This window comes from Phyllobates terribilis, unplaced genomic scaffold (genome assembly GCF_046119375.1).
Source record: "Phyllobates terribilis strain yellow unplaced genomic scaffold, ASM4611937v1 Scaffold_11__3_contigs__length_659146591, whole genome shotgun sequence".
Taxonomy (NCBI): Eukaryota; Metazoa; Chordata; class Amphibia; order Anura; family Dendrobatidae; genus Phyllobates; species Phyllobates terribilis.
In genome coordinates this window covers 566,928,407-566,943,414 of record NW_027362771.1, presented here as the reverse complement: position 1 = coordinate 566,943,414, position 15,008 = coordinate 566,928,407, and the positions used below count along the sequence as shown (strand labels likewise).

Sequence of the window (15,008 nt, the reverse complement as noted above, 5' to 3'; positions counted from 1 at the left end):
AGCCGGTGAAGTGGCAGGCCCAACGACTTCTGTAGAGATGTAAGTCGCTGAGCTGAGGGATGCGAACGGCGGAAGTGAGCACACAGCGACCGTGCCCTCTGCAGAAGGCCATCTAGTCTGGGATAGTGGGCTAAAAATTGCTGGACAGGTTCAACACGTGAGCCATACAAGGCACGTGTGTGACATTGCCCCGGCGAAGGGCCGCACCCAGGTTTGCAGCATTGTCGCACACGGCCTTCCCTGGTTTAAGGTCCAGTGGAGACAACCATTCATGAAATTGGTTCTCCAGAGCTGACCACAACTCCTCAGCTGTGTGACTCACATTTCCCAGACATTTCAAAGTAAAAACCGCCTGATGACGTTGAGCCCTACTGCCAGCATAGTAAGGAGGTGTGCAGGATACCTTCTGCGCAGTTAGAAAGCTTGTGGCATGACCAGACAGGCTTTGGGTGCAGGTGGAAGACCGAGAGGAGGTTGAGGAGGCAGAAGCAGTGGAGGAACTTTGACATAAAGAGGATTGACGCACAACTCGTGGGGACGGCAAGACTTGGACAGCAGCCCCTTGTCCTGCTGTCACCATAGTTACCCAGTGCCCAGTCAGCGACATGTAACGCCCCTGTCCATGCCTACTCGTCCAAGTGTCTGTGGTGAAATGCACCCTGTCACACACAGAGTTTCTCAAAGAAGCGGTGATGTTGTGTGCGACATGCTGGTGGAGCGCAGGCACACCTTTCTTTGAGAAGTAGTGCCGACTGGGCATCTGGTACTGGGGCACTGCGACGGACATAAGGTCTCGAAAATCCTCTGTGTCCACCAGGCGGAAAGGCAGCATTTCTGTAGCCAAGAGCTTGCAGATGGTGAAATTCAACCTCTTAGCTTTCTCATGGCTAGGAGGAAATGGTCTTTTACTTGTCCACATCTGAGGGACCGAGGGCTGGCTATTGTGCTTAGACGGGGTTGATAAGGGTGTCCCCGGCAAACTGCCAGTCTGTGAGGAAGATGCAGGCGGACATGTTAGGTTGCCTTGATCCAAAGGTGGTGCTATCGATGTCGGACAGCGCTCAACACCAGCTGGTATATTCAGTTTGCAACCTGATGGAGGTCAGTATAGATGGACTAATAGAGAAAGTCCCACACACTGCTAGAAGGCCAAATATTTTTTCAGAGCTAGATGCAGAAAAAAATTATATTCAATTTGCAACCTGATGGAGGTCAGTATAGATGGACTAATAGAATGATGCTATGCCCAAAAGATTTTACTTCACTAGGTGCAGTGAAAAAATTGGTATTCTATACACAGGTGGTATATCTTGCAACACAGATAGGCTACTCCACTGACTAACACACTCTGCAATAGGCCAAAAAGGATTAGCTTTGCTAGATTCAGCCAAATGCTGAGAAAAAAACTTGCACAGCACTGGCACAGACCTGCCTGGCAAAAACTGATAGGAACTGATGTAACCTAGTCCTGAAAAGGACTGCAATTACAATTAGTCTTTACTCCCACAATCTATCTATTTAAGAGCACAGACCTGCCTGATAAAAGTCATAGGAAATGCTGTAACCTAGTCCTTAAAAGGACTGCAATCACAACTATTCCCTACTCCCAAGCTATCTGTAGATTTGTGCGAAAATTGGCTTGAAATTAACAAGGTATAGCGCACACAGCAATAGCGGTGCCGTCTAACACGCAGCTGCAGCAGTGAGAAAATGGTGGCGACGGGGAAAATGGCTTGGTCTTATAGGGCAAGGACATGTGACATACACTGCCAATGACACATGCCCTTGCTTGTGTGAAAAAAAGCACTTCGCTCCGTGTGTGCGCTGCTGATAGGCTGACAGATTGCACCTCCCCACTGTAAATGCGGGAAAGAGAAAAAAAAATGGAGTTCTTCATTGTTCCTGCAGAGATCCATCCCCTGCCCCTCCCCCCGCCCCGCTGTACACTCAAACTGCGTATTAACATTAATTTTCATCATTACTGAGAAAAAATCCAGTTATGATTTTGGTGCACGAACAGTTATCGAACATAACCTCGAACAGCTGAATTTTTCTCAAATCGTTCGTGTTCGCCGAACAGCTCGAACACCGCCCAAAACAGCTCGAATTTGAGATTGGCGAACAGTTCGAGTAGAACAACGCTCATCTCTAGTCGGCAGGTCTTTCAATTCAATGTTGCCGGCAAGGGAGAGCGGAGTGAGCGGGACACCGGGGGCCATCGGAGGGTAAGTATACATTATTTTTTATTTTTACCACTCTCTCGGGTCACACTATATAAATCCATGCTGTTTGCATGGATTTATATAGTGTGACCTAGTTGTCACAAGCACTTTCCAAGTGATGCTAATCGCTTGGAAAGCGGTTGTCATTCCGCATGCGGAAATGTCAGTGGGTAACCGCTCCATTTCCGCATGTCCCTGGCAGGAAAACGCATGTACAATCCGCATGTACAATCCGCATGTACAATCCGCATGTACAAACCGCATGTACAAACCGCATGTACAAACCGCATGTACAATCCGCATGTACAATCCGCATGCGTTTTTTTCTGCCAGGGAGATGCAGAAACGCTCAGGAAAAAATCCTGAGCATTTCTGCATCGTGTGCACATAGCCTAAGGAACGTGTACTTCCTAATCAATCAAGAGCATCTAACTCTTTCACGCCCCTTGATCAAGACCGGTGTGAACAACACCAGTCTGGATGAATCAGGGCCTTTGTTTTTTGCGAAAAAGCAAACACCATTTTCAGGAAAGCCATTGTAGCAAAGCGCTCTCTGTACCCTTCCATGTGTTCTACTCTCCTCCTAGTAAAGTATCTCTCCATGTGGCCATTAAAAATTGTTGGACATTTGTATTATCCGAGGGTTGGTATTGTTGAGTGTATACCCAATTTAAAGCATGCAATTATATAGGTGGAATGCTGCAAACTTCTAAGATGGATTTTTTTTTCTTTCTTTGCCTCTTTCTTGAACGGTAAAATATGAGCAAGAGAAGGTTTGAACTGTCAAAAGAAGTATATGATGGATAAGGAAGTTCGATCTACTGCGCCCTGGCAGGTGGCGTGAGATTCATTTGCTTGTCAATTGTGACGTCACAGTCTACAGAGTGTCTTGCTGGTCAGAATTCATCCAACATGTTTCGGAGAAAAACAATCTCTTTCATCAGGAAGGATGATGTGGTTTATAAAGGTCCATAACGAGCATAACGAGTTCAATAATTCTTTTATCAGATACTTTATAGTTGGGGAACCCTGACAATCCTGCGCTAAAAAGACCACGCTGCATTCATAGCACTTTACCTGATAGTCTGGCACTTGGACACTCCATCTTGTAGCCTGTAAATCATAGTGACGTCTATGTAATGTGCTTATTAGAAATGACCAAATCAATTTGAAGAAAATTAAATTCACTTTCATAAAAAATTTGGATTCACCAGAACCTGATTTTTTTGTGATTCGATTTGCTTAATTCTTTTTAGGGCCAGGAAAGAGGCTAAAAATATATATATATATATTCATATTACCCATCATCTGTCCTTGTTTCGTATCTCCTCGGCCCGTTCTCTGCTTGCTCTCTTCTTCCCTCTGGCTCTTTTCTTCTGTCTTCAGCACTTGTGAGGTTGACTAGGCATTAAGTCACATCATTACGAGGTGAGGGCTAGTGATCGACACGGAAAGAGGAAGACTGAAGAAGGAGGAGAAGACTGGAACCAAAGGGAGAAGGCGAGTCAACAAAGGAATGGGCAAGGGAGTTGTGGCGCCAGGACAGATGAGGGTCATAGTGAGCATGATATATATTTTTTTAACCACTCTGTTCCTAAGGCTTTAGGATCTGGAGAGATTTCAGGGCATAATAAACAGCTTTTATCAGCAATATAATTTGTGTTGAGAATCCAAATTTCTGCCAGTTTTCAGCAGATTGGCTCATCTCTCGTGTTCATGTACAGATGTGTGATGGCTTGGAGGTCCTAATAATGTGGCACCAGTTGTCTATTACCAATTTTCATTTTATTTTAATAAAAAAAAAATCAATGTGTGACTTCTCCGCAGTGCAAAAAGTAGTGACTCATACAGCAGGCAATGCAAGGAGTTAACATTGCCGAGGTCACAAAGTCGAAACTCACTCCACTTGTGTTTGTATTGAAGATTGACTTTACGAAGGTCAAGTTTAGCCCTGTGTACATAGGATGGATATTCTCTCTGCCTCCACATTTCGAATGCTTCATCACTAACTTTGAAGAGATGCCAGAGATGAAGTACCAGATAAAATTAGACACAAACCTACATGTTCTTATTTCCTGTGGTAAACAGATGTATTTGGGTTTTACACTTGACTACAGATAATACGATGTCGGTGGAGAGAACATTCAACTTGTTTATGTTTCCCTTTCATTTTTTTGTTGGCAAAGGGTGGCATTTTTTTCTGTTTTTTTTTTTACAATCTACAAAGAATTAGATTAGACTAGCAAAAATTAGAGGTAGGACTACCAACCATGGACAAATATCTAGCACGGTAGAAGGTATAATAAAATAAAACTTTTATTGGGTATATGTTAAAATAACCATATGGCTCAAACAGAAAAACTGACCATGACAAGAAAAACAAAAAACGACACACATCAATAATAGCCACGAACACAACACACGCGGGAGGGGAAGCATACCCTAGTACTGTAGCCCCCTTATAGTGTAATAATGATGTAAATATAGCAGATGAATGAGAAAGGAACAGTCTCACCATTAGTTGGAGTACAGCCTTACTCATAGCAATTAGGATCCCCACTCAGCTGGTATTCCATCCAGAGAGGCACAGTCCACAGAGGAGATAATAACAATGGGGGTGGGGGGAGGGAATACCCACACAATAGCCAAAAAGAATATCTCTTGTATAAAAAGAGGACCGAGGATCTATTGCACATGTCCCAAAAACATTCCCATTCCCTACGCGTTTCGTTGATTAACTCATCAGGGGAGAATGGGGGAGAAGGGGACAGCCGTATTGGTCCTTGACAGAAAAGGGTTCCCAAAGCAATTAATAGTAAGGAACTACACGTGCTACACATAAGTGAGTGGCGTTTAAGTATACTCGCTTCTGGCGCCATATTTCAGACGAAAAACGTCACTTCCGGTGCGCGATATATCGCATCACGGCGCCCACGTTAGGCGGCATAGGGCGCAGAGACTAGTATGCCGTGCGCACCAAGCTAGAACGCACCCTTGGAACGCTCGCGTCATACAGGAAACCGGAAGGGGCGGGTAAGTGCGTCACTACCGGTCTGAGGCGATCCAGCCTGGAACGCATCGGCGATTCCTGCGCAGCAGTGTCGCACAAATAGAGATAAAAGGAGGCACATATTGCACACCTTGCGCTCAAAACAGGGACACAGGAAGAATTATAAGGCGCCACAAATAGAACACCCACCGGCATAAATAGGAGTGTAATTAGAAAGAGGAGCATGATATACATACAGAAGAAGGTATAATTCATGTCCACATGTATAACAATATTCCATATACGCTATAACACTTGATCAAGATGGAAAAAACAAGTGTGTGAAACACAAATACTGGGTATAAGATAGATAAATAGAAACATCATAATAAATCCAATAGATGCATCCCACTTTTAATGGTTCTAGAATTAAAGGGGTAAGAGTAGCAATCCAACAAAGTGGTTGCATAGCCCCTAAAAAAACCTTCAAACATAAACAATCCTACAACCTTGGGCATACAAAACCCGAGGGAGGATAGGAGTTTTAAGGTGGTAGTTTTGGCCGGGTAAGAGGCCAAAGGTCATGAATAGAGGAGTAAATGTCATAAAAAACTTGCTGACAGGCAGGTATAACAGGTGGATGGACCAACATGACATAGACTAGCAAAAACGAACACAAAAAAATTCCCAACTAAAAATATAAAAAATTGAGGGAATTTTAGTATAGGGGATGTTCATTGTGAAGGACAATGATTTGGCTCTCATGTGAATGGTCGGACTTTGGAATAATTTGTATTACAATTTTGTTCCTTTTGCTTTCCTTAATCTTTTCTTTATACATTTTTATGTAAAGTACAATATGAGGGATTATGCCTATGATGTCTTTTAGACGCCGGCACACCCACATCGATTTTGCTCTACCAAGACGCTTCAGGAAAATGCTATGTATTTCCTGAAGCTTCTTTTGTAACATCTTTTACTATGGGTTTGCCACCAATATCTTTTTTTTTTTTTTTTACATTCTATATATCCTATCTATAAAATATTGGTGGCTTCACGGCAGAATCCACCAACAGAATGGACCTATTAATTATTTTAGCCAATTTATTCCTTTCGAAGCCTGAAGTGGTTAAATGAAGTGACAAAAGATGGATCATATGTATGACAATTCGTTTTGACGTTGCAATGCATATGTTCATTCTTTTTGATATTTTTTAAGAGCTTTTTTCAGGCAGACTCCAAGTGGAATCCACCTAAAAAAGACGTTGTGTGCACATATCCTAAAATCACCAGGATATAGAACTTTGTAATAGGAACATTGAGACACCGAGCAAGTCCTCGACAAGACTTAAAAACGAGCGGCAAGCAACCAAGATATTTGGCCTTTACAGATCAGGATTTGTAAGGCTCAAAGCAACATCTTGTATCTAGAAAAAATAAGTAAATGTAAAAGAAAAGAAAAAGAAAGAAGAGCGTAGTGTTGGATGAAAAAAAGTGTGGAGATATACGAGGTGTTGCTAGGGGTGCACATTATAAGAGAAGAATTTGGAATTCAGAAGATTCTAAAAATGCAGTCTTATAATGTCAGGATTTGAGGAATTTATCATGATTTCCTTACAAGAAGCTGTGAGGTCCTTCATCCATATCACCTTCTGCACTTTCAAAAGCCAAAGTTTTAGTGATGGAGGGTCCGTTTCCAAAGAGTAAAAATAAAGGCTCTTGGCATCTATTAGATGACCTACTACCATCTTGTTGTAGGAGGATATTGGTATATAATTCAGTTGAAGAAGGTTTTGGTAAAAAATGGCAATGTAGGGTCAGTAAATTTTGAAGTTACACAATAGACTCCAGTCCAAAGCTGGTCAGCATAGGGCAATCCCAAAAGATTTGTTTAAGAGTACCAGTGTCCACCCCACATCTCCAGAGAAACTGAAAAACAGTAAAACCCACGGCCTATGAGAGACTCCATGCTTCAACCCACTTGGAAACTTCTGCAGGGACTCTTTCCGGTCCCTCAGGGGATGATGTCGGGTGTAGGGAGATCGGTCAGTCATGGGGAGCAAGACAGGGAAAAGCCACCGAGGATCTGCCTCTTAGACTAACCATCCAAGATGCATAGTGCAGCACTATGGCCGGCGCCCCTGCATGGTGTCCCCTTCCCCCTCCATGCAGGGACGCCGGCTTACTCACTGCTCCGGCCCTCGGCGTGGTCCCTGGCGTACTCCCTGTTCTCTACTGCTGAGCACACGCAGTACCCGGCGGCGCATTGTGCGCGCGCACTCCCCTGCTCTTAAAGGGGCAGCACGCATATACTAAATGCCCTCAGCTTGTTGCTAAGAAGCATTTAGCATAATGAGTACACCTGCTAGATGGCTCTCAGCCAATTGCTGGAAGTCATCCTGTATGAAAGACTCCCTCCCGATTAGGGAGTCGCCAAGCAATGAGTTTAGTCATTAGGTAGTGTGGTGTTCTACCAGGACAGCTGTGAGATCCCCTGGTCCCGGTGCGGCCAGGGTCCTGAACCCAGTGCGGCCAGGGTCCTGAACCCGAATGCCAGGTCCTGATGTGGCCAGCGTCCTGAACCCGAATCCCTGGTCCCTGTGTGGCCCGGTCCTGAACTCAAATTCCTGGTCCCAGTGCAGCCAGTGCCTGAACATTGTCCCCCAGTCCTGGTGTCCTGGTGCGGCCAGTCCTGTTCCAAAAGTCCCCTGGGCTCGGTGCGGCTAGTGTCTGAACATTATCCTCCATTCCTGGTGCGGCCAGTCTTGTTCCCAAAGTCCCCTGGTCTCAATGCGGCCAGTGACTGAATACTGTCCCCTGGTCCTGGTGTGGCCAGTCCTGTCACCTAACTCCCCTAGTCCCAGTGCAGCCAGTGCCTGAACAATGTCTCCTGGTCCTGGTGCCACCAGTCCTGTTCCCGAAATCCCCTGGCCCCAGTGTGGCCAGCGCCAGAACATTGTCCCCCGGTCCGTGTGCAGCCAGTCCCTGATCCAATATCCTAGACCGGTGTGTCTAAACGTAGCCTTAATTGGTGTCAGCTAACCTGACCCCTGGGGTCAGCAGCTGCAGTATAGGGTTCTGGCTAGGAGTGGTACCTGGCAGCTACCTGCAGCTCAGTCTGTCTCCACCATCAGGACCTCCAGTGAACACAAGGTAGCCTCTTAGTTATGCCCCTACCTAGGCAGGCCAGACCCTGTGGCACAGTGGGTCCACAAATCCAGGTGGGCCACCATTGGGCATAACACATAGTCCTTGATGAGCTTTTCAAAATGTGTTTTTTCTTAAACATTTTGGAGTAAAATATACATTGCCACAATAATGGCACCATTGTCTGCTTCATTCTGCCTGTGGTCCTGGCAGCATGAAGCAGATGGCAAGTTCTCTATAAAAGGATCCTCCTTATAAACTATTTATATACAGTATGCCATGTTGGAGGCAACATCGTGGCACTTTTGCCACCAAATCACACGGAGAGTCTCACCATCAATCTAGTCTCAGACTCTGTTCTCTGTGGTTCACTGCAGCTTCTTTACGGGAATCATCACTCTGCTAGTCCACTGGCATCGTCACTACACCCAGTTCATTCCCATTCATTCAATCTGTGTAGCCACTGATGACGGACAAGTTGGATTACCAGAAGAACTTTCAATACATTATCTGTCATATATTTGAGCCATCATTCCCTTTTGTTATAGAACATGATGTAATGTCAGATGCTGAGAAAACATTAATAATCAGTGTGCATTCATTGTGGTTTCCTCTGCCTTTTTGGAAATACTATTTTCAATATTTTCATAGTTTTTTTTTTATTAAAGGGGGCCTGTCTCCAGATCTACAGAGACCAGTTTTTAGTCTTATTTTATTCCTTCTGCTCTCCTGAGTAATCTGGTTTTTGTATTATTATAATCTGCTATACGGTTACAGAGATATGGTTGTTTTTAAATAGAGCTAATTTTTATGGTCTTAAGCAAATGGGGCGAGGCTAACGGGGAAATAGTGTGGAGTAGTCAAAAGACACGCCCTCAAAGAATCGTGTCAGCCACGCCCCCCTATTAAAGACCATGAAAATTATCTCTAAATATAAAGGCCTATATCTCTGGAACCGTATGGCGGATTTTAAAAAAACAAAAAACTGAACAATCAGGGGACCAGCAGGAATAAGATAAGAGCAAAAACTGTTCACTTTTGATCTGGCACCAGGTCTTCTTTAAGAAATGCCTAATTCTTATACAAGTTGATGATGATGTATAAAATCAGAGCATTACGAGATTTTCAACATGTTATTTCAGATCACAAGATGAATGAAGTGTGTGCGGGTTGTGGATGCACTATATCAGACCGATTCCTGCTCAGAGTGAATGACAGATCTTGGCACGAGTGCTGCGTTAAGTGCGCAGCCTGCCTACAGATCCTATCTGGGACCTGCTATTATCGTAACCGTCAGCTGTATTGCAAAGAAGACTATGAAAAGTAAGTGAGCATCATTACTAAAGTTCTCTTGGTAATTTTATAAGTATTGGTAGGGGTTACGTGAAGTAGTATATATTCCATGAACCGTTGGATTTCCATAGCTTTTTATTTTACAGAAGTGTGAAAAATAGGACAGTTTGGGGTGAGAGGGAAACATGGGCAGATCTTTTTGAGGCCAATTAAATTTGTCACAATTTTTTTTAAAAAAAATAAAAATCTGAATATTAATTTTTTAGGATTCGGCTTTAGGCTGACGGAAATTTGGCTGGATTATAAAGGGCCAGAAAAAAAAATTGAAAAAAAAAGAATTATTCTTATTTGGCTCTCATCTGTTTCGTTGCTCAGTCCTACTCTGGTCTAGTCGTTGTCACTGGTGCGGACTGTTCATGGATATGTTGGGTGTGGTATCCTGGTACCCGTTCGACGGCTGTTGATCGAAACAGTTGTCATAAGGCAGTAGATCTGTTCCAGAATAACTTTGGACACTGAATTAGGAACTGTTTAACCCCTTCACAACTTATGACGTGTATGTGCTATCTGTAGCAATGTAATAGAAGGAGAAAAGTCTTTCAGAGAGTCAGTGCGAGATGTATGTAATAAGGAGAAAGAGCGCCATCTGGTGAGCATTTCAAGTGACCTCCAGCAGAGGATTTCAAAATTTAACAGTTGAGCGCGCAGTGCCTAAGGTGGTTTCGGCGCCAGACACATGGAGAGACGTGACGCAGGCCGGACGCGCTCAAGGGCCCAGCGAGAGAGACCGGGGCGAGAGACTCGTAAGGCAAGACGGGTGGCTGCCGGTGAACGAGTGCGGGAGTCAGCGCAGCGGTCCCTTGGGTATCACGGCTACGGAAGAGGACCGGTACTTGGATACGACTTTAAGGAAATGTACAAGACCCTCCTACCCACGACGTGTTAAGCGACCCGATTGGCAGGACAAAGAGAGAATAGAAACGAGTCGTGCCGGAGAGATCACGTTAGCAAAAGCTGACGAGTGTCATCACTGAACAGGGCTGTCACTTCAACCGCTCCCTCACGGTACCGGGAACAATCGGGTTTCGGGTATCAGGTTTGGAAGGGGACGGATGAGGTGGAACAGGCCAAAAGGGATCTAATTGACTTAGCGGGAATAACCGGAGACCCCCGCTAGGGCCATTTGCCCAACCGATAACCGATGGACTTCAGTGATTAATCCCATATTTGGGCTAGATACAGTATTTTAGAGAAGGATTTTATTGCTATTTCATAAGTATTTGTTATTGTTTTCATTACTAACCCCTGTTGCAATCCGTATCAGCTTTGTTTGATATATATACATATATAAATTATTTATAGCTATTTTGACTTCCCTCATGTTTGGTATCTACAAACTCGTAATGACCTAGGGAATCATAATGACAGGTCAGCTTTAGCATTTAGTGAACATGGTAAAAAAAAATCCAGAAAACCATTGTGGAATTACACCTTTTTTGCTTTTTCACTGCACTTGGAAATTTTTTCTTGTTTTCCAGTACACAATATGGTAAAACCAATGGTGTCATTCAAAAGTACAATTTATCCCACACAAAAAAAACAAGCCTTCATACGGCTATATTGATGAAAAAATAAAAAAGTTATGGCTCTGGGAAAAAGGGGAGCACAAAACGAAAAACGCAAAAATGGAAAATAGCAAGGTGGTGAAGGGGTTAAAGGGAACCTGTCACCAGATTGTCCTCATATAAAGTAGGGCCAGAACTTGTAATCCCTATGTGACAGCATTCTAGAAAGCTGTATGTATGTCCTCAATCTGCTCCGCATAATTCTTTTATTATACTCACCTATGGCGGGGTTCTGAATTTATTTTATTTTTTTAAAGACAGAATCCCTTCCTAGAAAATTTTAGGTGGACTCATGAAATGATAAAATACTCATCTTAAAAAAGCAGATTTATAATTCTGACGTTGGTAAGTACACCAGCCTCATTAGCTGTAAGATTTTTTTTTTATTATTTTTTTTAAACAAATGCAGATGATAGTTTTGAGTTGAAATTTTTCAAAACTTGAAAAAAGGAAGAACAACTTTTTCGATTCATCCCGTCCTAATTTTGCCTCCCCCCCAAAAAAAAACAGGGAGTCGTATACGAGCTAGAGAATAGGCCTCCATACACACAGGGCAGTAATTCCAGGATGAGCTTTTATATAGTTCCCACTCCAAGCCGTATAGACAGAACGAGAGACTCACATTGTGGAAAATAGGAGAGAGAACCTATAAAAAATATCATCAGCGGGTGTTTTGCAGTCCGAAAACTGCGGATGAATGAAAGTTTGTGGGATGAGAAAGAAATAAGCTAAAACTAACAGCTGCGCCGGGGTCCGTACATGTGAGATATAATGCCGGGTGATGAAAAGCTTTAATCCCACACATGGAGCCCCTTCCTCGCCCTCTGTCCCAGGCCACAGACTTTCCTTGGCACCTGATTTAAGGCATGAGATCCGTGCCCAGACTGCGTCTTATCACAGAAGAATAGGGGTGGGATCGACAGAAACCATTTGATGGTCTATCCCTCCTCCGCAGCCGACTCATCTGAACGTCTTTCTTTTGCCAAATAACAAAAAAAAAAAATTGCATTGAATGCATATTAGCTGTAATCCCATTTTCAGGTCACTGGGTGGAGGATTTGTAGTTTAGAAAGAGATGTTACTAATGTTTATTGAAGTGAATTATTGGGGAGAGCATATCCCTGGGTTGTGACCAATCCATTTCCATCACATTATAAATTAAAATTAATGGTGAAAAAGAGCAAAATGTGTCCTCAAATATGGAGGATGTAGGAGATAGATCTGATTCTACAACAGAGCTTTCTTGGTATGCTCTGATCTGGGCAAAGGTCATTGCAAAAGGTGGGGAGGAGGTGAGCTGTGACATCACCTATTGTGAATGGTGGATCCTGTGTTATCTACTGTATATAGAGCTGTTATCAGTCATTGTACAGGAGGAGGAGGTGTGCTGTGACATCACCTATTGTGAATGGTGGATCCTGTGTTATCTACTGTATATAGAGCTGTTATCAGTCATTGTACAGGAGGAGGAGGTGAGCTGTGACATCACCTATTGTGAATGGTGGATCCTGTGTTATCTACTGTATATAGAGGTGTTATCAGTCATTGTACAGGAGGAGGAGGTGAGCTGCAACATCACCTATTGTGAATGGTGGATCCTGTGTTATCTACTGTATATAGAGGTGTTATCTGTCATTGTACAGGAGGAGGAGGAGGTGAGCTGCAACATCACCTATTGTGAATGGTGGATCCTGTGTTATCTACTGTATATAGAGCTGTTATCAGTCATTGTACAGGAGGAGGAGGTGAGCTGCAACATCACCTATTGTGAATGGTGGATCCTGTGTTATCTACTGTATATAGAGGTGTTATCTGTCATTGTACAGGAGGAGGAGGAGGTGAGCTGTGACATCGCCTATTGTGAATGATGGATCCTGTGTTATCTACTGTATATAGAGCTGTTATCAGTCATTGTACAGGAGGGGGAGGAGGTGAGCTGCAACATCACCTATTGTGAATGGTGGATCCTGTGTTATCTACTGTATATAGAGGTGTTATCTGTCATTGTACAGGAGGAGGAGGAGGTGAGCTGCGACATCACCTATTGTGAATGGTGGATCCTGTGTTATCTACTGTATATAGAGGTGTTATCTGTCATTGTACAGGAGGAGGAGGAGGTGAGCTGTGACATCACCTATTGTGAATGGTGGATCCTGTGTTATCTACTGTATATAGAGGTGTTATCTGTCATTGTACAGGAGGAGGAGGAGATGAGCTGTGACATCACCTATTGTGAATGGTGGATCCTGTGTTATCTGCTGTATATAAAGGCGTTATCAGTCATTGTACAGGAGGAGGAGGTGAGCTGTGATATCACCTATTGTGAATGGTGGATCCTGTGTTATCTACTGTATATAGAGGTGTTATCAGTCATTGTACAGGAGGAGGAGGTGAGCTGCGACATCACCTATTGTGAATGGTGGATCCTGTGTTATCTACTGTATATAGAGGTGTTATCTGTCATTGTACAGGAGGAGGATGTGAGCTTTGACATCACCTATTGTGAATGGTGGATCCTGTATTATATACTATATATAGAGGTGTTATCAGTCATTGTACAGGAGGAGGAGGTGAGCTGTGATATCACCTATTGTGAATGGTGGATCCTGTGTTAGCTACTGTATATATAGGTGTTATCAGTCATTGTACAGGAGAAGGAGGTGAGCTGTGATATCACCTATTGTGAATGTGGGATCCTGTGTTATCTACTGTATATAGAGGTATTATCAGTCATTGTACAGGAATAAGAGGAGGTGAGCTGTGACATCACCTATTGTGAATGGTGGATCCTGTGTTATCTACTGTATATAGAGGTGTTATCAGTCATTGTACAGGAGGAGGAGGTGAGCTGTGATATCACCTATTGTGAATGGTGGATCCTGTGTTTGTTATCTACTGTATATAGAGCTGTTATCAGTCATTGTACAGGAGGAGGAGGTGAGCTGTGATATCACCTATTGTGAATGGTGGATCCTGTGTTATCTACTGTATATAGAGGTGTTATCAGTCATTGTACAGGAGGAGGAGGTGAGCTGTGATATCACCTATTGTGAATGGTGGATCCTGTGTTTGTTATCTACTGTATATAGAGCTGTTATCAGTCATTGTACAGGAGGAGGAGGTGAGCTGTGATATCACCTATTGTGAATGGTGGATCCTGTGTTATCTACTGTATATAGAGGTGTTATCAGTCATTGTACAGGAGGAGGAGGTGAGCTGTGATATCACCTATTGTGAATGGTGGATCCTGTGTGTGTTATCTACTGTATATAGAGCTGTTATCAGTCATTGTACAGGAGGAGGAGGTGAGCTGTGATATCACCTATTGTGAATGGTAGATCCTGTGTGTGTTATCTACTGTATATAGAGCTGTTATCATTATCAGTCATTGTAGCTCTCCTAGCATAATGACATAATTGGATATTTGTTGGGGGCCTCGTGGTGGAGAAAAATGGACTTGAAAACTGAATATATCTTGAAAAATGCACACAGGGCCCAATTCATTAAGACTGGAGTTGCACAAACCAGTCTTATTGAAAGGGCTCACTGGAGTAACGTATTTCTTAAAGAGATGCACGCCACTTAAAGGGATATTCTCAAGTTGCCTTTTGAGCAACAAACAACTCTACAGATACCTTGCTTCCTAGTTTCTAGCCGGGCAGGCATTACTCCTGGAGTGACAGCACTGGTGAATAGCAGAACTGTAGTATTAGTCAAACTATGAAGCTCAGC

General features: G+C 43.4%; 1 protein-coding gene across 2 annotated transcripts in view; it reads left to right on the top strand.

The window, feature by feature from the left end:
* The window catches only part of LOC141166932 (LIM homeobox transcription factor 1-alpha-like), a 222,636-nt gene that overhangs the window by 18,145 nt on the left and 189,483 nt on the right, over positions 1-15,008 (top strand). For both annotated transcript variants that reach the window (XM_073654138.1, XM_073654139.1), the window contains exon 3: positions 9,501-9,681. In XM_073654138.1, coding sequence (XP_073510239.1) covers positions 9,501-9,681 — 181 coding nt within the window. The remainder of the gene's footprint in view (positions 1-9,500; positions 9,682-15,008) is intronic.